Below are 26,469 nucleotides of genomic sequence, written 5' to 3'. Positions count from 1 at the left end.
GGGTTGTTTATAGTTAACAAAAACCATAAAAACATTCAAGTACTTAAAGTAAACTGAAATAAAAAAGAAAAAAGAAAATAACTTATAATATATATAGTAAACTAGTTGCCAAAAAAACAATACTCAATTTAATTTAGTTTAACTTGTAATTAAACAACTAAAACTGAAATGAAAATTAAAACTGTATAGACATATTTAAAATATGAAGAATAAAAATTACAAAAACAATAAAATTGTAAATTATAAAAATTTAATTAAATTAAAAAAAATAATAATACTATCTCAATGACACTAAAATATAAAACTGTACCACGCATATAACAGAATAGCAAATTGCAGTCAAGGAACTTACCTTCTCAATGACTTTGTTGCCACCAAATCGGGTGACGAATTCAGCGGGGGAAGCAACAGTAAAGTCCCTCTGCAAATCGGTGCGTCTGCGGTCCCTGCCCTGCTTCACAAGGTGAAGTCCTGACATGCTAGGCCTTGAGAAACGAACACAATACCATCATAATTCACAATGCAGCCTGAGAAACACTGAATACAAACAGATGAACACTATAGCAGTACACACGCTAGGAACTAACAGCATGGCTGATCGTTTTGGATTGGATTCTTTTAATTTAGAGAAAAAAAAATAATAATAAAAAATAATAATAATAAATAAATTCATTAATAATAGGGCTGTCAAATGATTAATCACGATTAATCACATCCAAAATAAAAGTTTTGTTTACATAATATATGTGTGTATATTGTGTATATTTATTATGTATATATAAAACACACACATGCATGTATATATTTAAGAAGAATATGTTATGTTTATATATTAAATATATTTATATATAATATAAAATATAAGAATATAAATATATAAATGTATATACATGTAAATATTTTCTAAAATATATAATTTATGTGTGTATTTATATATACATAATAAATATACCCTGTACACATACATATATTATGTAAACAAAACTTTTATTTTGGATGTGATTAATCGTGATTAATCATTTGACAGCCCTAAATTAATTATAAACTTAAAATAATAAGGGTCTAATTTCAGAGTCACCAATTATTTTAATTGTTATTTTATTTATTTATTGGCTTATACAGAATATATATATATATATATATATATATATATATATAGGGATAAATATTATATATATAATATATATATATATATATATATATATATATAGGGAACAAATGAATTCCTGGGAATATCTGTCTATTTGTTCCTCTGCATGTCATGTGTGGGGCTCCGTACAAAAATGTTAACTTGCTAGAAAAATGGCAAAATTCCAAAAACATAAAAATGATGAACAATACACATTTTTGCTATCAAATAAGTACATGCTTTTTTTTGTTTGTTTGTTTATGTTTTTTTGCAATGCAATAAAAAATACAAAAGTCTATATTTACAATTTTCTCCATGACTACAGGAATTTGACCCAGGTATTTAATAACTTTCCTGACTTTCCGACGCCTGCAAATCAACTCTGCAAATTCACCCCCCTTTGATGGGCATATTTTAAAAAACATTTTGAAAGGTTAAAATTAAAAAGTGATAGATGGTCGAATAGATGGATGTCTACAAAGGTACAGAAGAACAAAAAAAATTCACAGTGGAATACAAGCACACTGCATGCTACACGGTATATACTGTCTGCCGCTGAAAACAGTAATCAGTCAGGAGTATGCTACATGCTGCATATCAAACAGTAGCATGCTACATGCATGTTAAATTTCAACATCCAGTTATCATTTGGACATTACAACAGTTTGTTTGCATATCCAGGCTTGTGTAAAAATGTCTTGAATCAAGAAGGCAGATATTACTTCTGGTTCTGGATCTTCTGGAACTGGAAGGTCAAGTGCATTGCATGAATAACACACAATATTCCTGGGCTGGCACATGTGGGTCATTTGGTTATTTAAGATAGAGAAAATGCATACTTTGTATATTGCATAAATAGAATTAGTAGTGTAGTAGTATTCTATCCCTAACTTAGCCTTCACGTGTATGCTGAAGTTACAGTATTGCATCATGTCGGAACTGCTGGCACACACAAAGTGCTCCTTTAAGGGGGAAGGACTGGAATGGCTCTATTCCCTCCCCTTACCAAAAAGAATGTTTTGTACTTCCTTTGCACTTGCCAAACCACAGCCCCTCCCCTCGACCAATAGTAGAGCAATATGGGGAGAAGGGGCATATTTGCCCACTCAGGCTGTTTCAGCAAAGCCACCCTGTCCTATAAGGCTTCTCTGAGCAACTCGTACGAGGCCTTCGTTAAACACCGAGGCATGACGTATTATGTAAATTAAATCAACAGGGAATCAAATCAGAAACAGACAAAAATACACTAAGAAGCTGAGTTTATTTCAATAAATATATATTCACAATGTAGCCATTAAATAGCAGATTTGCCAGTATTGTGCAATCTGTCTTGCCTGCATGTGGTCTGGTGACTATAAAGGGTGGCCACATGTTCCTTATCCCCAACGGACACTTTTATTTACCATAGACTGTTATATTATTTTTCTTAGTGGCAATAATGACAAAAAATTACTAACAGAAACTGACATGTTTAGACCTAACCTTTAAAAGATCCATGATGTCTATGTAATAATTTTTTTAATTTATTTTATAGATTTTAATTTACAGAGTGCAGCAATAGCACATATTTTCAATTTAAATCAAAATGTCTCTGGAGTATTTTTTTAATCTTCTGTCAAGTTGCAAAATTCAATATTTCATTATTCATTCTATTACAGCTCTATCTAGTAATCTGAGATCAATTTAAAATTAAAAATAAAATAAAATAACATTCTAGCAGATCGTAATATATCATATCCTAAGCTATCCTAAGACCAGAAAAAATTTTACAGAATTTTATATTTGATGTTGATTTTATGTTTTAACACCCATCAATCACGGCTCGCAAAATCGCTAGCCCGACGTCCCGGGGCTATTGTGTTTTCCAGTCAGGCTACCAAAATGTATCACCACTCTGCCCGACGGGCTACTTTAAATACAGATCTCCCGCGGGTCCTTAAAAACTCCTAAAGTGAGTACTGTAGTATCAAACTTAAGACCATAAAAAGTTTAAAATACGTTAAATGGTATAAGAAATGAAAAGTAAAAGCTAAATTTAAAGAAAAACTCAATAAACAAAGTAAAAAATAATTTGACTGATATCCGCCTGATATCTGAGATATCTGAAATTTTAGGGGGAACTATCCCTAATGACAGTCGACTGCATGTTTTTCAATAGGCCTACTGTCCCTTTAAGAACTGCACGTTTTCTCTCATCGGTTTACTTTCATTTTAGACATAACCAACTGAGTCTACATGTAAACCTTGTGTGTTTTGACAGTATTAGCACAAAAGATAACTTCAATAAGTTCAATAATCAGGCGCTGTTTGACAGGCTTTAGCGCGTGTGAATGCGGCACGCAGAAAAAGCACAGGTCAGACCAGCGCGCAAATGAAGCATTTAAAACCACATGCAAATAATGAGAGAGTAACTCCTGTGAGAGTAACTCTAGCACTGAGTCAACACCATGGTCAACACTGATGTGAATGCGTGTGGTGTTGTACAGTAAATGACGGAGACGCCAGAACTGCAGCTGACAGAATGTGCGCTGTAGCACGATTCTACAATATTTCTTCAAAAGCAGATCGTGGAGACATTTTTATTGTCCACGATCAAAAATCGTCATATCGCACACCACTAGCATACGCACAGTTCCATTGAATGATAAATTTGTTTTAACAATGTTGTTGAACCGAATGTACGAAAGAAACTGTTAAAATAACCACAGCATTAACCATAACCTTGAAATAAGAGCGTGAGGTTTATCTGATAATCAGATGCATGAAACTAGTGTTTGTTGCTTTAGCAAAGACATCGGGCGCGTTTTCTTTCAGAATTATCATTCGCTGTTAGAGAGGAAAAGTTAAATACTACAGCATTTTATTTTATGAAAATGAGATGAAGTTTTCGCACTGAAAGAGAAGTGATCTCACGCTTATAGACATGCCAGGCTATATCTGCAGCTAAGCTGAATAAAAAGCAGAATGAACTGATAAAACTTTAAGAAAAAAAAACACAATAAATCAATAACATTTATGAATGATGCAGTGCTAATTGACATACCATTTATTACAGTACAGAAACTTTAAAGTATATTTTCTACCTTATTCCTTGCAGAAAATTGAAATAATTGTAGTATATAAAACTAAAAAATTGCCATTAGGAAAAAATGATTGATTATTGTCCAGCAGTGTATTTGATTTCTTATAGCAAATTCAAAGTAATAGATAAGAAAATAATTCCTTGTAAAATAATAATAAAAAATAATAATAATAATAATGATAATACATACATACATAAAATTATTGTATTTGACATTTCTGTCACTTCTGAAATGATGGCTGCTCCCCTGGTGTGACAAAATGTTAGCTTATGCATAATACTTTTAAAGCTCTTTTTTAAAATCTTGGCTTACATAAATTTTTTACATATGTCATGTCATGCCATAACATATCATTAAACTAGCATCTAACAATAGACAAAAGGATTTTTTTTTTCTAACCTATGGTTCTCTAACCATAAAGGCTGCTGTGCAATTTGCCTCCTGACTAAGCATTTAAAGAATTTAAGGGAAGCATTTAAATAATCTTGTGAATGCACTTAAAGAATGCAGAATCGAATCGATATAATCGAATCAAATCGAATTTAATTTTAAATAGAATCAAATTGAATCGTTCTAAATTTGCAAAAATCATTCTTGAATCGAATCGAAAAACCTATGAATCGTGAATCGCATCGCTGTCTACCCAAAGATTCACAGCCCTAATCACAACACTACGGAGACCTGAGGAAAAACAGTGATTGAAGTCCTTAATATAGATCATGGATCAAATCGATCCACCTTGGGCAAACAGTGAATATATTTGTGCTGTTTAATGCATTTGAGACATCGTGTTTTTCTCAGTGCATAATTGACATGTAACAGTTATATTTTCCATCTGTAAATGTTAGAAAGCCATGGAAATATTTCCATTTTTCTGTCAGAAGTGCATGAGCCTTTTGCTTTCTCCGCTAAACTTTAAAGCTTTAAAAGCCTTATTTTTGTTTTAAGATTGCAATGTTACAATGTTAGAACGAAATGAGATTTTAACCCTTTTTTGCACATAATATAAAGGCTTACATGGTTATATTCACGTTATTTGCTTTCATAGTCTTTAATATGTATTGTTTTGCTGCACAACATTGGGCGGAAAGTGAAATATATATTAAATACAGATTTTTAAAATCCAAATACAAAAACAAAAATAACGAGATATACCGTATATCGCAAATCGGGCAAAAAATACAGAGATGTGAATTTTTGCCCATATCTCCCAGCCCTACTACATAGGAGTGTATTTTTTTTGATAGCAGAAACTGCAAAGGGACTATTGTAATGGATAAATAACATGTAAGCTAATACAGTCCTAATTAGGGTTGGGAACCGAGAACCGGTTCTTATTCAGAACCAGTTCTGTTTTTTGAAAAGAACCGGAACCGTGAGCAATTTCTAAGTTTCGGTTCCAAAAACGGTTCTGGTGCAACACGTGACCTAGCGCTGTGAGCAGCCTTGCGCTGGTGTTCTGACGATTCGGCGTTTCCCTAAAGGATGTCACAAACCAAATAACAGAAACGTCACCCTGCCTCTTTAATTACTGAGCACATTTTTTCTAATGACGCACACTCCACAGACGCGCGCGCCGCGTCATGTCTTTAACTGCCGAATACATGTTTTCTACGACTGTACTGCACTCGCGCCTTTGATAACTGTGCACGTCGTTTTGTCTGACTGTACATGTACCGGCCGCGCGCAGCACCTGATGACACTAAATTACATTATATTTGTTCCATATTCTCATTAATATACATACTGACTTTAACTTGGACCACTAAATAAATAGACTGCTGTTGTTATGTAAGTATGAGGGTTAGATTATTTAGTGTACAGGTCATTTCAAGAGTGATAAACAAAGTGATAGAAAATATTTATTTTCATGCATTGTAAATGTTTAAAAATGTGGAAACCACTCACTGCATCACAGCATCTCCTGACTGCATTATTATTTGTAAAATAGGGGCTTTATGGAGTGTGTGTATACATGGTTATATGTATAACAGTTTATATTTCATTAATTTAGGGATATGAACAGGTGTCTTAGCCCTCATTTATTTAAATGGAATCGGAACCAGAAAATTTGTATACTGTAATATATATGTTGAATTTTGACATTGACAACCTTTAAATTAAGTTGACAGTAAGTAATAAACAGTATTGAGCACTGAGTATTTGAGTATTGTGGATTTTTCCTTACCACTATTTTTTTAATAGTTGTTTAATGATTTTAATGGAACCATAATCGGAACCGGAACCATTAGGCGGAACCGGAACCGGAACCAGAAAATTTCTAACGATTCCCAACCCTAGTCCTAATTACTAAGCTCAAATGAGTTCATGTGTGTTTCTTAAAGCAGTAAAAATGTAGTCTTTTTAAGGAGCTCACCTTAGCCTGACAGTTAGCCTGCCCCAGACCAGGTTAGTCTCCCAGCACCAGTTGCTAAAATGACTGAGGTTGATATATGTTAAATTTGCTTTATGGAACCAAATCATTTGACAATGAGTCAGACTAATAAGCCTGGCTTATTTGGTACACTTGTTTTATGAAACAGGCTTTGAGGCATTAGAAGTCAGAAGACACTGAAATGGTTAGTTCACCCCAAAATGAAAATTATGTCATTAATTACTCACCCTCATGTCGTTCCAAACCCGTAAGACCTTCGTTCATCTTTCTTTTCTCAAAGAAATAAAAGCGATCATATTTTTTACATTGCATCGTAATCGAAATCGCATTGCATCGTAATAAGGGTGAATCGTATCGTATCGTATCACATCAGTAGCTGCTTCATATCTATCTTTAATGTATCGTATTTTTGGCTATGCATCGAGATGTTTATAGCATCCTCAGTTATAAGATGCACATCCGTATAAAAAAAATTCTAAACATATAGACATTTAAAAAAACTAATAATAATGACAAAAGTACACAACAAAATTACTTAAACTTTAAAATGAACAAGAAAGAAAACAAGAAAACAGAAAATAAAAAAAATAAAATAGCCTCTAGCCTAACTTCAATCTTTTCTTGAAGCATCACTACATTGACAAAAATTATGGCATGTCTGTGTGAGACCCCAGTGGGCATAGAGATGGAAAACACTGCCAAAGACTGGCAGTGCAACAGAAGTTCCCCAGACACACAGAGAGGCACTTGTGCACATTTTCACACAGCTTAGTGATGAACCCAGATGAACCTTGAAGAACCCAGTATCCTCTAGCCACTACTTTGCACAACGCTGCTGCATAATTCCCTCATTCAAAAAAGGGCTAAGAAATGTAATCATTTATTTAGACAACCAGCACTAGTCTTATCTTGAAACTAGTCTTTTTCAAAGGCCACGTCCCTGATCTCGAGCACCAGGCAGAACAAACGTGATACAGACATGGTGAAAGTGGACATGCATGTCACAATAACTGCAAATGAGTGCACAAGCATCTCTGACCTCAGATTGTGCAAGGGTCCGTCCAGGCTGTCGAAGCCCATCTCATAAGTGCTGTCTGAACTGACTGAAGAGGGGGAAAGGGAGCGCGGATTCTCCTCCATCTGCAGGTCCAGCTTCCCTGCGGTTTCATCCTCAGAGTTTTCCTCGGACACAGAACCCACGATGAAGTGAGAGTGCAGCGCAGCCACTGCTGGAAGCTTCTTCCCGGTGGAGTCCTGCTCTGCCATACTTAGGCCACGCTGGCAGGCTGCAAGCACTGTACAAGAAGAGAGAAGATCCATTAGTTTACCAGGTCATCAAGTCAAAAGTTACTATGACAAAAAAGATGTCTTAATTAAATATTTGACTTAAATACATTTTTTCAAAGAAGAGATGACATAAAAACAAGGATAATGTGCAGATTAATGTGCAGATCTTTTCTTCTGTATTGTGACAAACATCTGAGAGAACCGGATTATCAAGGAAAAAAATAAAAAATAAAAGAAGCAGTGTAGAGACTTGGTTTTGTTTGTAGTTTGCTGATTGGATGAAGGCAGATCTAAATGTGAACTTGTAGTTGACAAAGAAAGTGGCAATGTTTAAGATAGATAGACAGATAGACAGATAGATAGACAGATAGATAGACAGATAGACAGATAGATAGACAGATAGATAGATAGATAGATAGATAGATAGATAGATAGATAGATAGATAGATAGATAGATAGATAGATAGTTTCCATTTCATGTCAACTCTAATAAAATCAAACTCACTATGAGAGGTTTTTTTTTATTTTAATGTACTGGTATCACCCTGGTACTTGATTGCCATATTCATTTATACAATACCATGCATACCACATTTATGTTAGTGAGGTGTCATTGTGATTTATTGAATACCAGATATGATAGACAAAGTTCATGCATTTTCTCGATTCAACAGGGTACATTCTAGAAATTCATGTTGGAATTTGCTATATCACATTTATGAACAATGTGTAAAACAACATTCATTCTTACTGGGAAACAAAAATGACAAGTACAGTAACAAGACAATATGATACAAATAATACCAAAGTACTTTGACCAGTGTTTAGTATTCTTTACGTACAATTATGGTATATATTAAGCTTTTGAATACAGCTGTTCACTGCTAGTTCATGTTAGCTCAGGTACATTAAATAATAACTTTTGCATTAAATAATGTATTAAGTAAATGTTGATATTAAAATTAATATTAATAAATACTTTAGACATATTTTTCATTGTTAGTTCATCTTAACTAATGCTCATAAAAATGTAACCTTAAAGTGTTACTAAATCTTTCTATCCAACTTTTTTTAGTTTCAGTTTTAGTAATTTTAGTAGTTTAACTTCAATTATTTCAGTTAGTTCCCAATGTAACATTCTGATTTTTTAAGTTTTTCATCTAATGTTTTTATTTTGCCTTTATTTCATTTAAAGAAATTATTTTAATTGTTTTACCATAATATTTTCATGATATGTTGCTAAAATGTATTTTAATATCATAGTATTTTTGGTATCTATTTGTAAGTTATGTTTTATGGGCATGGAACCATAGCAATATTGTGTTTCTAGACATGTAATATGACATGTAATACATGGCATGACACAATTGTAATATCATTGGTTCTATTATATGTTTCAATAGATGTGTGACAGGATCTGTGACAGAAGCGCTATTGTATCTTAGCCATATCGTACGTTTGACTCCATGTGAACCTGTCTGATTACTGTACCTTGATTTAGCAACTCACCTGCAGAACTGACACTTGTAAAATTACAACAGCACCTCATCCAGCCTGATGAACCTGATCAACGAGTCAAACCATCGCGGACCCTCAACCATATGTGAGAAACTCCTTTTCAATAATCACTATAAACACTTAAACTTAGATTTCATTTCTGCTATCGGTTCATAACCGTCCTGCTCCCTTTAATCAGCACAATAGTCATCATTTTTCATCTTTCAAACTTGTAAACTGCCTGTCTCCCCCTCGACCGAGAAACAGTGGAATCGGTTCGACCTAGCACACATATGCAGCGTTACAGTTAGCAGGCACTCGGTCCAGGTAATAAGCTTATGTAACGTTACTCACCGTGCGAAAAGAGTCTGCAAGCAATTCTGAGGCGTGTAAACCGACGTTTTAATATCGACTGAATTCCCTCCTAATTGAAGCCCATCTCCGCTCCGGTGATGGCTGATAGGCTATATAGCAGCATAATGGTACAGGCTCTGAAGTCCCAGCCTCTTTGACAGCGGCGTTACGGTGGTGTGATGCGAACGGGGTGACGTCGTCCTTTGACCTCACCGATGCAACCGCTCACGCTGTATCAACGGACCAATCGTATTGCGCGCCTCGGTCGAGGCGGGGTCACGCATGCAAATAAATAAGAAGGTGTGCCCAATGATTTGACGCTTCGATAGACGCACGTGTTTTCCGTCATAGAATGGTTACTAATACCCAACTTAAAGTTTGTCTTGACGAACTTTTTTATCTAGTTTAAATCTATGATTTTACCTTTACAAAGCTGTGTATTGATTTTATTTTCGTTTGTGTTGATTTCTTTGTGTTTACTAGGAAGGTTTTCTAAAGTGGCAGTGTGTAGATGGGATAGGTATAGACAGATTGAGCAGAGTGTAACTAGTAGGGGGAAAAGAGGCACTGGGTGCATGGGGTTCAGGGGCCATTGCACCAGCTGTGAGTTACAAGAAGTTAGTCTTTTTTTAAAGCAGTACATGAGCCAAAACATACTTAGACTATACTATCAATACAAAACACGTAAAACATAAAGTAGGAAGTGCATGTAGTTATGTGAAGTGTTTGTGTAACCATTGTGTTGAGTATGTGTATATCTCTATTATGTGTTTCCTAATACTGTATGTAGAATGGCCCATTTGTAGATGTCGGAGGAGAATGTTTATAGAGGAAAAAAAGGGAGAGAAAGAGAAATAATTAATTGGGTACATAATCTGCAAAAGACATTAATTCAGAAAAAACAGGTGATACAAGGTCTTCGAAATTTATTTACAAATTAGGCACTAATAAATATTTTTGCATTAAATTTTGTTTAAATGTTATTCAAAAATTATGGAAGCCTCTGAAAAGCAGTAACGATTAGATTAAAATAGCATATTGAATTAATTAAACTCTTGTTTTACCAAGACACTTCAATTCTTTAGACATATATGATAATGTTGAGAATCACGTTTACATTTTAGGAGAGAAAAATGTGAACAAATTACTTTATCAGCAGCTCTTCAACACAAACCTAACCTAAAAAGCACGCCTCTGTGTGCATCGGTCCGTGTTGTGCATGTCAAATAAAATCAGTCATAATAAATAAATGTCATTTATGTTTTCTCCCCCCATTATTTATTTATTAATCCTTATTCATTTCAAATACAGTTTCTGAAAGTTAAATATTATAAATGCCTATTATGTTATTAATGATTAAGTAGTGTTGCATTTAAGGGAAACATTTTTACTGTTACGTGAGGCAAAATATGTTCAATCACAGGTGAACATCATATTGTGCGACTATGCATTACTTTACAGAGAGCTACATTCTGGCTTGAGAACAAATGGTGCAACTGAATAAAGCAGCTAGCAGTTACTATGCCTTTAGTGTGGACTGTACAGTGGAGATCAAAATTAAAGAACAATCTATAAATACTTGATTTTTTTTTTTGATGTATTGTTGTTATTCATTGATCGATATTTGTTTGAATGTTATATTAGCTGTGAGTATACCACTGTTATACTAACATGTTTGAAAAAATATCCAAGGCATTTCAACAAAAACCTTTATTTTGTGAAAAACACAGTGATCAAAATGAGAGAATAACAGTAACCACTGTAGCACGGAAGAAGATTACAACTAAAATTTTACAGGGTTAAAGCTGTGAGAAATTAATAGTGTAGAGGCCACTTTGTCGCCAAGGATTTTCCAGTGATTTTCAATCGGGTTTAGATGAGGACTCTGGCCTGGCCGTTATTTCATCATTATATTTGCATGAAAACTGCAGACTGGTTGGGAGATACACATTTGCTTTCACTCTGCCATGTAGCTATAAGAGGGCACTCAGGGTTCAGTCTTTCCTAAGTCTGACACAGAACAAAATGTTTCCCATCATACCCAAATAAATTAAACTTGCTCTCATCACTAAAGGGAACTTTGGTCCAGTTCTCCTCTGTCGACACAACATGCTGAGCAAAGGTGAGCTTAGTCTTTTGATTCTTTCTGCTGATGAGCGGCCTCATCACCGCAGAGTGCACTTTCAGTCTGACTTATCTTAAATGTGCCATGACAGATCCATACCCTGTTCTTTGCTGAACTGGAAAGCAATTCCAGCTGCAGTGTTGAAACGATTCTCCATTCAGAGTCTCTGGATTTTCCTGTTGTGGACGACCAGCCTCTTTGGGGGACTTGAATGAATTAGTGTCATTATAAAGCTGCAATTTTCTTGAAATCACAGATTTGGAATGACAAACTTCTCTTGCAGTGGCTTAAAGTGTCATCTCTCAACCTCCTTTTGCAGGGTTTCAATCACATTAGAGCAGCCCGCTATCATGCAATCTCAGTGAAAATTGGAGGAATGCTGCCAGTTAAATAGGGATTGTTGAATCAAGTCGTTATTTTTGTTTTCTTTGTGTACAAAAAGTAATCTCTTTGTAAAATTACGGTTGAGAGCTGATGTCACATGAATTTTTTTTAACAATGTCCTTTCTACGTTTCTGGACTTCAATCGTGGTAGTATCCTTGCTGTCTATATGGGAGGGTCAGAAAGCTCTCAGAATTAATCAAAAATATCTTAATTTGTGTTCTGAAGATGAACGAAAATCTTATGGGTTTGGAACGACATGAGGGTGAGTAATTAATAACAGAATTTAAAATTTTGGGTGAAATATCCCTTTAAGGAAATTACCACCAGGTGCCAGATTAATACCAATTACTTGGAGGTGTCTGTAAGTGTTCTCTCTAATCTCTCTAAAGTTTCTAAGTTTTTTTATACTGTGCTTCAGAATACAAATAATTGATGTACATGTTTGAAAAACTGCCCTCCTACTCCTGTTAAGATAACTTAAAATAGGACTAAGCAATGGCCTTGAAATTTAGGAATTTAATTTAGGAAATTATAGATTGTTCTCTAAGGTCGTTCTTCAGGTTGTTCTTTGCCATTTCAAATGTTTATTATGCAGTAGATAGTCAAATTCAGTCTCTGTACATTCTGTGAATATAAGTCCATAAGAAAGTTTAGTTGTGGAAAGAACTTAATCCATGTTTGTACAATAACAGCCTTTGTCAACCCAACATAACAAATCCCTCACATTTTATTGGCACCCAGCAGTTGATAATCCTTGTTGTACTTTAGAACATGTTTCTGATTTGTATTTCAAAAGGTGCAGCCTTGACCTGTTCGACCTAACTGGAGACACAGAAGCCTGATCCAGATATTGTGTAAATCATTTAGTTGGAAATCATGCAGTTTTAAATTGTGAAACATATATTGCAACATATGAATCAGAATTAACGTTTATTAAGCAATTTATTTATACTTAAATGCTGGATAAATATTAGATATATAATATATAGCAATCTATATCTTCAGCTAGGGTGGGTGATGGTGATGGTGATGTATAATACAGGCTATAGATATATTTAGGTACATTTATCCATTCTCCAAACCGCAGATCATCTGTAGGGTCATGTATATATAAGTTAAACAAATTAATTTATTTAACTTATATATGTACTTATGGTATTTACTCAAAATTATTACCAATATTTCATATTGGACATTGAGTGCTAATTAAAGGGAGAGTTAAAGCTTATAATAACTGGTCAATTAGCAATGTATCAACTGCTTTATTGCTCTAACACTTCTTTATGTGCAAACAAATGGTTGATAATGGTGATAACACTGTAAAAAGCACAAAATAAGACTGAATCCTTTCTGTCAGTCAACCGCTGTTCATTAAAAGAGATCTATGATTGCCTACAAAAATATATCATTGGTCAATTTCATATATAGGTATCAGGTCATTTTAAAATATCATTGGACAGTATCATATTCCGGTCATTTTAAACCCACATAGGATAATTGTTGACTAATCTAAAATTAGGCTGATATTTCATCAGTTTTCCTGATTTATTTGGTTTGAATTACCAAAGCCTGAGATGTAGCAACATGTACTTTGATGTCAAAATGTACCTTTATCCTCACTTGAGCACGTGTAAATGTAGTGAGACTTTAATATTTGCCAAATGGCAACATAATGAAAGTATAATTAGAAAATGTCCTGTTTCAATGCCATTTTATATATTTGAGGAGAATGCAACGAGACATCAGATCTGAACTACAAAACCTAATTTAGCACTGCCAACTGCTGGCAATATTGTCACACTACAAGTGACACTGACTGGTTCTCATGTTTTTTTCTCAGCAGAATACAAAAGAATACAGTCGTGGCCAAAAGTTTTGAGAATTACATAAATATTAGTTTTCAAAAAGTTTGCTGCTAAACTGCTTTTAGATCTTTGTTTCAGTTGTTTCTGTGATGTACTGAAATATAATTACAAGCACTTCATACATTTCAAAAGCTTTTTATCGACAATTACATGACATTTATGCAAAGAGTCAGTATTTGCAGTGTTGGCCCTTCTTTTTCAGGACCTCTGCAATTCGACTGGGCATGCTCTCAATCAACTTCTGGGCCAAATCCTGACTGATAGCAAGCCATTCTTTCATAATAACTTCTTGGAGTTTACAGAATTAGTGGGTTTTTGTTTGTCCACCCGCCTCTTGAGGATTGACCACTAGTTCTCAATGGGATTAAGATCTGGGGAGTTTCCAGGCCATGGACCCAAAATTTCAACATTCTGGTCCCCGAGCCACTTAGTTATCACTTTTGCCTTATGGCACGGTGCTCCATCGTGCTGGAAAAAATGCATTGTTCTTCACCAAATTGTTGTTGGAAGAAGTTGCTGTTGGAGGGTGTTTTGGTACCATTCTTTATTCATGGCTGTGTTTTTGGGCAGAATTGTGAGTGAGACCACTCCCTTGGATGAGAAGCAACCCCACACATGAATGGTGTCAGGATGCTTTACTGTTGGCATGACACAGGACTGATGGTAGCGCTCACCTTTTCTTCTCCGGACAAGCCTTTTTCCAGATGCCCCAAACAATCGGAAAGGGGCTTCATCGGAGAATATGACTTTGCCCCAGTCCTCAGCAGTCCATTCACTATATTTTCTGCAGAAGATCAATCTGTCCCTGATGTTTTTTTTGGAGAGAAGTGGCTTCTTTTGCTGCCCTTCTTGACACCAGGCCATCTTCCAAAAGTCTTCGCCTCACTGTGCGTGCAGATGCGCTCACACCTGCCTGCTGCCATTCCTGAGCAAGCTCTGCACTGGTGGCACTCCGATCCCGCAGCTGAATCCTCTTTAGGAGACGATCCTGGCGCTTGCTGGACTTTCTTGGACGCCCTGAAGCCTTCTTTACAAGAATTGAACCTCTTTCCTTGAAGTTCTTAATGAACCTATAAATTGTTGATTTAGGTGCAATCTTAGTAGCCACAACATGCTTGCCTGTGAAGCCATTTTTATGCACCGCAATGATGGCTGCACGCGTTTCTTTGCAGGTCACCCATGGTTAACAATGGAAGAACAATGATTTCAAGCATCACCCTCCTTTTAACATGTCAAGTCTGCCATTCTAACCCCATCAGCCTGACATAATGATCTCCAGCCTTGTGCTCGTCAACATTCTCACCTGAGTTAACAAGATGATTACTGAAATGATCTCAGCAGGTCCTTTAATGACAGCAATGAAATGCAGTGGAAAGGTTTTTTTGGGATTAAGTTCATTTTCATGGCAAAGAAGGACTATGCAATTCATCTGATCACTCTTCATAACATTCTGGAGTATATGCAAATTGCTATTATAAAAACTTAAGCAGCAACTTTTCCAATTTCCAATATTTATGTAATTCTCAAAACTTTTGGCCACGACTGTACATATGGTGGCAGAATGCAAATAAAAGTTGTGAAAAGCCAAAAGAAAAGTCGGTGATATCTTGGCCAATACTAAATTATTATTTTGTGTTTCACAATTTGGCTGCTTTAGGGCTGATGTTTAATGGAAGGATGTGTAATCTTAGCCCATATGGTTGTATGTTTCTCGCACTGTATCTTTATTTAAGGTACAGTACATGTGCCAAAACATCAAATTTGTAACATAAAATGTGACAACTTGTCCCTGTCTCCCATAAACTGTTTCTGCACTTGATACAGTATTCAATATGCAGTAAGCTAGCCTAACCCGCTAATTAAAAAATTACTACTTCTGGCAAATGTGGAGGTATTAAAGTAAATTTCATACAAGCTATTTTGCTTTTGTACCTTTTTGGGGAACTGGAATTAAATAAGAATTGTGAAACTGCATTTGCTGTTTATGGTTTTCATAGCTGAAAAAAAAATACTGCTTTCATTAGAATAATAAAGAATAAAATATAAACCTTCACACTTTTCATGCTTCTGTGTTCACGCTTCAAGATCTGTGTATGTCTTTATGTATTCATTTATTTATTAAGCTAAGTTAGTTAGGTAGTGAAACTCTTACTTTATTTGTTTTCCAGTAGAGGCCAGCAGAGACCACTGTTAACACAGCAAATACTAACGCTTATCCAAGCAAGGCATTGTAACAAGTTTTAACCAATAGGTTTGTTTTATTTATTTATTTATTTTGGCCCCATTGACAGGGATTTGCAATATTGATAACTGTATTTACTAGAAGTTACAAGATTTATGAGAGATACACGCTATCCTGTAGATCAGGCCTATTCAATTACAAAATCAGTTGGGCCAGATTTTCAAACCAGTTATTTCAGCGGCGAAGCAACTCGACACATTTTAAAACCAACACAAACAAATGTATTGAATACATGTACGGTTTATTCATTGTTTCTCTTTTAACTTTGGTCAGTTTTCACATCAAAAGGTGCATAAAATACTATAAAAGAGCTAACTGAACAGAAACTGAGGTAGCCCCTAATTTTTCCACTTACAAAAGAAAAAAAAAACTGACCTAGCACCTCTTGCCTAGGCCTACCTAGGCCAACATATCTCACCTATCTGATCACAAAGTGCATAAAACAAAATAGTGCCACAGTAGTAGATAAGCAATAACATTAAGTTCCTTTTGAAACAAATTAAACATCTTGCTCACATTGACCCAGGAACATCTCAAAGTGCATAAAAAAGTGCACAGTATTCACAACTAGGCTATAACTAACACATGAATACAAGGTGGGACTACTGCAACATATTGCACATACTGAGGGAACATATTTTAAATCACCACATTTGTGATTAGGCATGCCTTTGTTACACATTCCAACATTATATTGATGTAGGCTACAGTTACCCAGCTAAATTTAGTGGGAGAAGTGACATTTTTGTGTTTTGAACGAGAGCAGTGACTTTAGGCTCGTAAGTTGTCAATGCAATCCGAAGGCATTGGTGGAGAGTACGGTCAGTCAGGGAGCAACGAGAGTTGCTTTTTATGGAGTTCATGTGTGAAAAGCTTGACTCACATGTGTAAGTTGAACCAAACATACTTGACGATCGCTACTTTCTTAATGTTAGGAAACTGATGTACATTGACATTAGTAAACATTGTGCCGTTAGTGCAAAGCTCCTGTGCCATGGTTACAGATGACCACATGTCAACAAGTTCGAGTGTGAATTTCCCCTCGTCAATGGAGGAACCACTTGTTTTGCTCTGGCGGATAGTCCCCTTCTATTGCAACAGTGAACGGGGTCTCTGACAAAAACGGCCACCTCTGTGGGCAGAACAAGTCCATCCAATCGACAGCAAAGTTCATTTTCAACCTCGCAATAAAAACTGTCATCACATCCGTGATTTGTGCGGGGGATGAGATGCATTTGCGGAGTGTCGGAAAATGCAGCATTCGGCCTGTGCTCAAATCAGTTGCGAAAAGGTCCAGTTTAACTGGGAATTTCTGTTCCACAAGGTCGATGACAGTTTTTGTCTCTGCCTTGTAGTGGCAAATTGAGATCAGATGAATTCACGTAGGGATGTGCGTTTTTGGCGGGACCACGGGCTGGGCCATTTGGAGGTTGCTTCCGGGCCGCATGTGGCCCGTGGGCCGCCAATTGAATAGCCCTGCTGTAGATTAATGTTATCAGATTCCTAGTGATTACAGCTTGTTGGATCTTTACATTATTCTTGTATTTTACTTGTATAGTTCACCCCAAAATAAAATGTATTAATTACACAGCCTCATGTCTTTCTAGACATGTACTTTTTTTGTGAAGAATGACTCATTTTGTATTTTTGTCCATACAATAGAGGTCAGTGAGGTCCAGTGTTGTTTTTTACACTATTGTTTCTCATTATATGGACAAAACACTCAGTCATATATATTTGTAATGACACAAGGGTGAGTACAGTAAATGATGACCAAATTTTCATTTTTGGTATAGAACAAGTATAGAACATTAAATGAGATGTGCAACATTGCACATTACACATCGTTTTTCCCTCAAAGCAGATGCCACAAACACCAATGAAAAGAATCTGTGTTGATGTCTTCACCCATCACACAGTGGAACATATTGCTTACTAGTGGCACAATGAGGCTGGGTGACTTTAGTTACACGTTCCTGTGGACTGGCAGACTGTAACAATGGCTACAGAGGCCCTGGTCCCTACATCTCTGTGATAAGGCCATGATCTGGTTTCACTCCATCCTGCTGGTGCTGATTGACGTCCTTGAATGCAGCTTTTGATGCATGGCTCCAGTTTAATTAAAGCATTTACCCATAGGTTTGCTGATAAATTCTGAATGGAGTTCATCCGCTGGTGTCCATGGCGTGATGGGAACAGATAGGTACTTTGTGCCTGTATACGACTGGGCAGAATTCTGAGTTTTGCAGTGTTCTCAGATCTGGTTTGTAGTTTTTATTGGGTCAATGTGCAGAAAGTAGTTCTGGATCAGAAAGGCCACAGTGAGCACTGCCAACACGTTGAGCCTCCGTGGCCCCGAGTAACGGGCAGTGTGAGATTTCACACGGTCGAAACATGGCACTGACTCTCTGGTGTCAGGGTGGCAGTGTTGGAGCGAGGCGGGATCAGCTTTCTATCCACTGGGGCTGATATCAGGGTGTCAGGCTACCTGTGTGGGCTTGCAGGAGTGTGATAAAGTCACTAGCAATCCATCCACCCGCTGGTGCGACCCCTGAACCCCATAGCCATCTCAGAGCTTGAATGCACACGGTTCGCCGTAGCTTTGAAGCGAGGCACTCTTGCGGTGCACTTCTGTCCTGATGTGTGACGGTGATGAAATCGATGGAGAAAGGGAAAGCTTAATGTAGACTTTGCTATCTGCATCCTGAGGGAATTGATGGAGAAAGGCAATGTGTGCCGATAGTTTGTATGGCATCTGAGAGAGGGGGCTGAGCGGTGGATGGGCAGAAGCATGTAATAGATACCCTTCTGTCACCTGTTCCTTACACCATCACTGAAAACAAGGACCCCCATTCACAACCCACCCTCCTATTCTTCCCTTCAACTATGAATAAGTAATCATTCCATCCAAGAGGCGAGCAGGGAACTTGGACCGGACCATTTCATGTTGCAGCCGCGGGTAAAGCGATCCCCTCCATCATGGGCAACCGGAGCCGGAGATGGCCTCTTCTTCAGCTGGTCTGTAACCCAAGCTGTGGCTCTCGCTCTCTCTGTTTACCTGCCGCATCAGGCCGGCCCTTTATTCCAGTGAGTGGCAGCTCTGAGGGGCTCACTTTCACCTCTGTACTATAGCACATTGTAATATTTAATGGCAAACAAGCTCGAGAGGGAGCGTGGGTAACTGGACCCTGTGTTTTCCACCAAGAAATGGAAGCTTGAAAGACAGTTTGATGTCCATGCAACACACGCCAAACCACAGCATTTGTTTTGGGGATATACAGTAACTGTGGTCGTTTGCCATGAAATAAATGGGAAACACTTACTTTTTGAAGATTTGTTGTAATGGCATTTGAAGGGTGTTTTGTTGGTACAGTAGAAATAAGGAAATACGACCATAAGGTCCAGATTTTTCAACTGTGGGTTCATAGTAATGAACATAAGGGCTCACTGGAAAGCTATACCTCTACATTTATTTTTACAAACATCCAAAAAGGTACCTACATACAGTTCACTGCAGTTTCCAGCTGAAATGAACACTCCAACGTTTTATTCCATTTCACACAAATGATGATTATAGGGGGAATAAATCAATTAAAGACTTATTTTTGTATGATTCTTTGCACAATTTCATGGAAGAGGATTAAGGCCAAGCAATAATAAAAAAATAAAACCATCTTGGGATTAAAGTCGTCAAATTTCGAGAAAAAAAAAACGTGTAAAATGTTGGGGGAAAATCGAAATAAAAAATTAATAAAAAACGTATATTAATTTACGATGAAAAAAGTAGTTCAATTTCTAGGAAAAACTCGTTAGATTTCGAGGAAAAAAGTCATGATAAAATGTTGAGAATAAACTCGTTAAATTACGAGTTAAAATCTCATTAAATTACTTGTTGACTGCATCATATGCTACACGCCACTGCAGACGCTGTTTGACACACTCCAACGAGATCAAATGAACCTGACATGAGTGTTTATTCTCCACATTTTAATTTGACCTTTTTCTCATAATTCAATGATTTTTTCTTGTAATTTAACGAGTTTATTCTCAACATTTTATTTAATTTTTTTTCTCTAAATTTAATGATTTTTTTCCTCAAAATTTTACTTTTTTTTCTTGTAATTCAATTAGTTTATTCTTAAAATTTTATTTCAGAATTTTTTTCTTGAAATTTAACAAGTTTTTTTCTAAAAATCTAATGACTTTTATTTCAAGATGGTTTTGTTTTGCCCTAATCCTGTTCCATACAATACTCAAGACCTCACAAAACTTTTTTTTTTTTTTTTTTTTTTTTTTTTTTTACAATAATTTGTGATTTAAGAACTATTATATTTTGATGTTTGCATCTCATAATCAGCTCCATATGCATGGCTTTTCTAATGTAATCCTGTGAAACATACTGTAAATCACTAAAAGACCTTAAAATGTGTAGAAAAATGCTAAAATGGTTGCTAAAGAAAATGCATTTTTATTTAAAGTTTACATTTGTTTCGGTTAGGTTTAAGGTAGAGTGTAGGTGCTACATTATTATAACCTTTTAGCACCACTTGCTGGACATTTCATTCTAAACTGCCCGAATGGCACAACAACCATTTTTTAAACAATGCCAGATTCATGTTCATCTGTTTTGGATAAAACTGACCATGCTTTTGTGGCACTCATTGGACATTTAACTTTGAAAGTGTTGCAAAACGTGCTCATGTGCTACATTTCAATGACCCTGGGTTGATGTTTACTTAAATTTATATAATATTTATATAATATAATTATCTTTCAGCTGCTTCAGTTGCTTTTTATAGAGTGCAGAGCCATCATGAAACAATTTTTTTTCTCTCTGTCTGATGATACAGTGTTGTAATCCAAAACCCAGAGTCCAAAGTTTGAAACTAGGTCAACACTAGCTACGCAATAATGTTTGTTAATGTTATTACCATACATTCTTATACATGAATAGTATTGTTTTAAGCAAATCTACCATTTTTATATTAGGAGTCCCCCAAGTTAGTAAAGGCTGGCTACATCTGCAATAGAACTGAGAAATTGTTTTATTCATCATTAACACTCATGTACCATCATGTGAATAAACCTTAAGGCGGACGAGTTGATCTACAGAAAACCTTTTCAAAAGAAGAATGAACAAATCTGTTGCATGTGAACAATGCTAATGATACAAAGATTTTTCCAGCACAACATAAAACTGACTGACTGATTTCATCACCTGCAGGTAAATACTTCACACACAAAGGAGGGGTGGGAGAATTCATTAATAAATGGATGATTGAATAAAATGAGATGTGAATGAGTCATTGCATTATACAGCACACACCCTGTACATGTGCTGCATGTAATAGTACTCACCACAAACTGTAATCTACATTTTTTTTTTCTTATAAGAATTGTGGTGGTACAGTATCTCAAACAATCAGAATACAATGGCTGCCACAGTTTCCCTGGATCCCCTTACAACCTCTACACACAGTCCACTTTCAGCTTCATACTGATAAATACTGCAGACAGCAATGTTCAGCATCAATTATTCACTGTCTTTCCAGCTGCTAGTTTGCAGGTCAAAATGATCTTTCTAGCAAGATACTCTTTTAACCATAATTGTGATAGGAAATAAGAAAATAGATTTCATATATTTAACACTTGTCATTGTGCATACATTACTATACAGGACAACAAGTATGAAAATGTCTCAGGTTACACATGTAATCAAGGTTCCTCGAAGGATAGAGACGGCGCGTCGGAGGACGCTTTGGGAATGGCCTTCAGCGTGACCGGCCCTGAATCATGTGTGTAATCAGTCCAATGGAGGGGCGAGACGTCATAGGTGGGTGACGTCAGAGACCAGGAAGCTTAAAAGCATGTGCGGCAAAGCCGGCATTTAGCCTCTAGGAATGAAGCAAGCACCGGCAGAGATGCCGAAAGCATGGCACTGCGAGGAACCGTGGTTACATGCATAACCTGAGACGTTCCTCTTCAGGAACTCGAGCTGCATCGGAGGATGCTTTGGGAATGAGATTGCCCATGCCGCCAGACTTTCAAATCTCTGCGTAGTGTGGAAGAGCACAGCTAAAGCGAGAGAAAGAGCCAGGAGCCTGACAAGTAATCGGGGACATCCCGCCCAATGGCCAAACTTCCGAAGGAGTGAGTCTTGACCCCCAAGAGGGGGAGATCAGAGGACTTGAGGCTTTAGGATAGCATCCTGATCCACCGCTTCTTCTGGCCGGAGGCCTCAGCGCACCACAGAGGAAACATGTAACCAGAGGGTGTCTGCCCATTGACTGGCCACCGAGAGGAGCACAGTAGGCCACTATGGCTGCCACGTAGACCTTCAGGGTGGAGTGGGTCAACCCTGCAGAGAGAAGGGCCTGCAGAAACTCCAAAACTGTACCAACTGGGCAGTTAACTGGGTCGAGCTGGCGGTCTCCACACCAGGAGGTGAAAAGTTTCCACCTCAAGTCATACAGTTTCCTCATGGAGGGAGCTCTGGATTGGAGGATGGTCTCAGCAACCTCGGTTGAGAGACTGTAAGCTACAAACTGTGCCCTCTCAGGGTCCACACCCATAACTTCCAACTCCAAGCGGGTGCATACCCTCTGCTTGTGAGAGGAGGTCCCTCCTGACAGGAATCTCCCCTGGAGAGCCGTCTAGGAGAAAAATCAAGTCTGAGAACCATACTCGGCCCGGCCAGAACGGGGCTACTAACAGTAGAAGAACCCTGTCCTGGCACACTCTTTCCAGAACTCCCGGGAGCAGAGCAATCGGGGAAAGGCATACAGACGAAGCCTCGGCCACATCTGTACCATGGCATCCAGCCCTAATGGAGCTGGATGAGTCAGAGAGAGAACCAGAGGGGACAGTGCGATGTCTATCAAGTCGCAAACAGGTCTACCTGAGTCTGGCCAAAAATTCTCCATATCTGCTTCACCACCATGCGTCCATCGCTAGCGTTATGCGGCGACAAGGAGCTCCCAGCACCGGGCCCTGAGACAAGAACCAAGGCTTTCTCCACATGTCCAAGGCACGTAGGCAGCGCCGCATGACCTTGATCATGCAAAGTGGGTTTCCCCTCAGGGAGAACCCCTTGGTCTTGAGCCACCACTGTAGGGGTCTCATGTACAGCAGGCCAATAGGTATCACATTGGACGCAGCTGCCATCAGACCAAGCAATCTCTGAAACTGCTTGACAGTGAGTGACCAGCCTTCTCTCACTCTCCTGATTGCGGTGAGGATCGACTTGATCCAAGCAGGTGACATACATGCCTGCATTGTGGTCGAATCCCACACCACGCCCAGATAAGTGGTTCTCTGTACTGGAGAAAGCACACTTTTCTTGGTGTTAAGTCTAAACCCCAGCTCTTTCGTGTGAGCGAGAACAACAACTTGATGCCGAACTGACATCAACTCTGACTGAGCTAATATCCACCAATCGTCGATGTGGTGGAGTCGTGAAAGTGTGGGGTGGGAGTGCAAGGCCAGAGGAAGAACCGGTATTGGTAGGCTTTTGCCCCCAAAAGCAAACCTCAGGAAATTCCGATGAGGAAGGATGGAGATAAGTGCATCTTTTAGATCGATCGTGACACACCAGTCCTCAGACTTGGTCTGAGACAAACCTACCTGCGAGCGTGCTGAACTTCAGTCCCCTGACTGAGCGGTTCAAAAGATGCAGATCTAAAATAGGATGCAACACATCATCCTTCCTCAGAAAAGTGAAGTATAGGCTGTAGGACCCTGACTCTGCAATGCGAGGAGGGACCACCTCAATGTCCTCCATCCTCAGAGAGTGTCTACTTCTGTTCCATTACCAGAGCCTGCTCCACCGGCCCACCAGGGTGGGAAAGTCCCCGTTGAATTGAGGTGGAGGAGAACCGAACTGGATTCTGTGGCCTCTCACTAAAGTGTGCAGGACCCACTGAGACACATTTGGCAGTAGTTTTCACGCTGCTAAATAGTCTGCTAAGGGAATCAGCCTCTCGAGACTGATCTCTGGTGTCATCAGATCAGTTAGCTCGGTGCCCTAAAGCACCAGCAGGAGACGGCCAAACTAGGTGCTCTGGAAACCTCCATGGAGGTCACAAGCCCGTTTCTGGGTGGTAACTGAGAGAAACACTTGCTGGAGACCGCTGCACCCTGGAACACCAGCAGGGTTGGCAGATCGATCTCCTGAGGGCGCTTTGGAGAGACGGGCAACGTGTAATGCGGTGTATACGCTCTTCCCCAGAGGGGCCTGCCCTCCGGGGTCCTAAACCACAGCATCAGGTCTTTCATCGCTGAAGTCTCCTATTAAAAACAACAGTCCTCAGACCCACATCGTCTGCTAGGAAGACTAGACCAGAGCCTGCTTGGGGCAGGACCCATGAAGCACACTTGGCAGGGGCTCCCACACCGCCATGTGACCTCCTAAGGGAACCAGTCTCCAAGGACTGGCCTCTGGTGCACTTAGAGCAGCTAGGTCGGTGCCCTGAAGTGACGGACTGGCAGGGGGCGACCATACTAGCTGCTCTAGAGACCTCCGCAGAGGTAGCGAGCCTCTTAGTACCGCTACGTTTCTGGGCAGTAACTGAGAGAAGCGCTCGCCGTAGACCGCTGCTCCCTGGAACACCCGCAGGGTTGTCAGACTGATCTCCTGAGGGTACTGAGGAGAGATGGGCACCGTGTAATGTGGTGTACACCGCTCTTCCCCAGAGGGAGCTGGCCCCTCAAAAAGTCCTAGGCCTTAGGCGTCAGGATGTTTACGACAAAGATTATCCAGCGAGAATGATGTTCCACAGAACCGCCTTCCGCTAGAAGCCTTCAGCCTGGGAGTGCCAATCTGACTCTAGACTCTGCGGAGTACAAGAAGTGACACCCCTAGCACGAGGGGCTGGAACATGGTAGAGATGGGACTGCTCCCGCCCAGCAGCCCTTGCTGACCACCTCAACCTCCTCAGAGGAAGAGAGGTAAACACGTGCTCTCACTCAAGAAATTTTTATCCCAAGAGCCCCTTTATATATCTAACGCCCTTCATATCAATCTCCTTGGAGAAAGGCAGGCAGAGCGTTGCACCCTCTCCCCGGGGTAGAAGTACCGCAGCGTGGGCTTCCAAAACCCAGAGAGCGGGCGCTGGATCTAGTGGTTGAGGAAGAAGATAGGGACTTGCCCATCTACATTCCTTCCACCGGATCCGAAAGCGAAACCCGCGAGCACAGCCACCGCTCCGCCTCGGCGAAAACAGGGCTGGCACAGTGAAAAATGCCAGTGAAGGCCCCCCTTCTCAAAGAGAGCCTTCTGAGAGTGAAGCAAAGCGGTAACAAATGCTCGCATTGCAGCCCGTCAGCTCCCTTGAGAGCTAATTCTGCGTGCTTCACTCTCAAGCAGACAACACACAAACTGCGTGTGTCCCTAGCCCAATCTTTTTCTTTCGCGGGCAGGGAAAAACACACAGCCTGAACGCTGCCTGCTCTCGCCCAAAACTTCTCTTGACTGAAGCTATGACATAATGGAGCTTATCAGTGGACAAACAACACTAAATAAGACTAAGGCTTTGCACGTGCTTTTAACCTTCCTGGTTTCTGACGTCACACACCTATGATGTCTCGCCCATCCATTGGACTGATTACACACATGATTCAGGACTGGTCACGCTGAAGGGCATTCCCAAAGCATCCTCCGACGCAGCTCGAGTTCCTGAAGAGGAACTTGAACTGGCCTAGATGTAAAAAGTATATCACTCTGCTATTTCTATTAACTGACTTGCTTGTAGTTTCCCAACCATGAATCTTTGAAACAGACTAAGAAATCGTGAGTCATGTGGAGGTCTCCTGCTTTCTGCTTGGTGTTTTTCTCAACTTCAACAGTGGTGCCAAGTGGAGCACTGAAGCACTTCCAAGAGAAGTTTTCTGCTGACTGTGAGAGGAACTTGTACTTGACCTCTTCGCCACATTTCCAAGCCAGTGAAGATGTTTTTGATTGCTCAGGCACGCTCAGTGAAGAGGAAAATCCACATTGCGAAGACAGGAGGGAAGATCGACAGAGTCCAGAGGCTTTTAGATCAATGCTTTCCCCTGGAGAACCACTGACTTTTCCCATGTTACAGCCCCATTCAAGAGGAAAGAACAGTG

The 26,469-nt window shown here is 38.8% G+C and overlaps 1 protein-coding gene across 1 annotated transcript in view; it reads right to left on the bottom strand.

Moving 5' to 3' along the window:
* acaca (acetyl-CoA carboxylase alpha) overlaps positions 1–9,924 on the bottom strand; it is a 53,011-nt gene extending 43,087 nt beyond the window's left edge. Inside the window, 3 exon segments of the mRNA XM_042724983.1 lie at positions 353–485; positions 7,647–7,902; positions 9,746–9,924. Of these exon segments, the coding sequence (XP_042580917.1) occupies positions 353–485; positions 7,647–7,873 (360 nt within the window). The 5' untranslated portion in view covers positions 7,874–7,902; positions 9,746–9,924.
* Between the last annotated feature and the right edge of the window lie 16,545 nt (positions 9,925–26,469).

The sequence above is a fragment of the Cyprinus carpio genome, chromosome B5 (assembly GCF_018340385.1).
Source record: "Cyprinus carpio isolate SPL01 chromosome B5, ASM1834038v1, whole genome shotgun sequence".
Taxonomy (NCBI): domain Eukaryota; kingdom Metazoa; phylum Chordata; class Actinopteri; order Cypriniformes; family Cyprinidae; genus Cyprinus; species Cyprinus carpio.
This window is presented reverse-complemented; position numbering and strand designations above follow the sequence as displayed.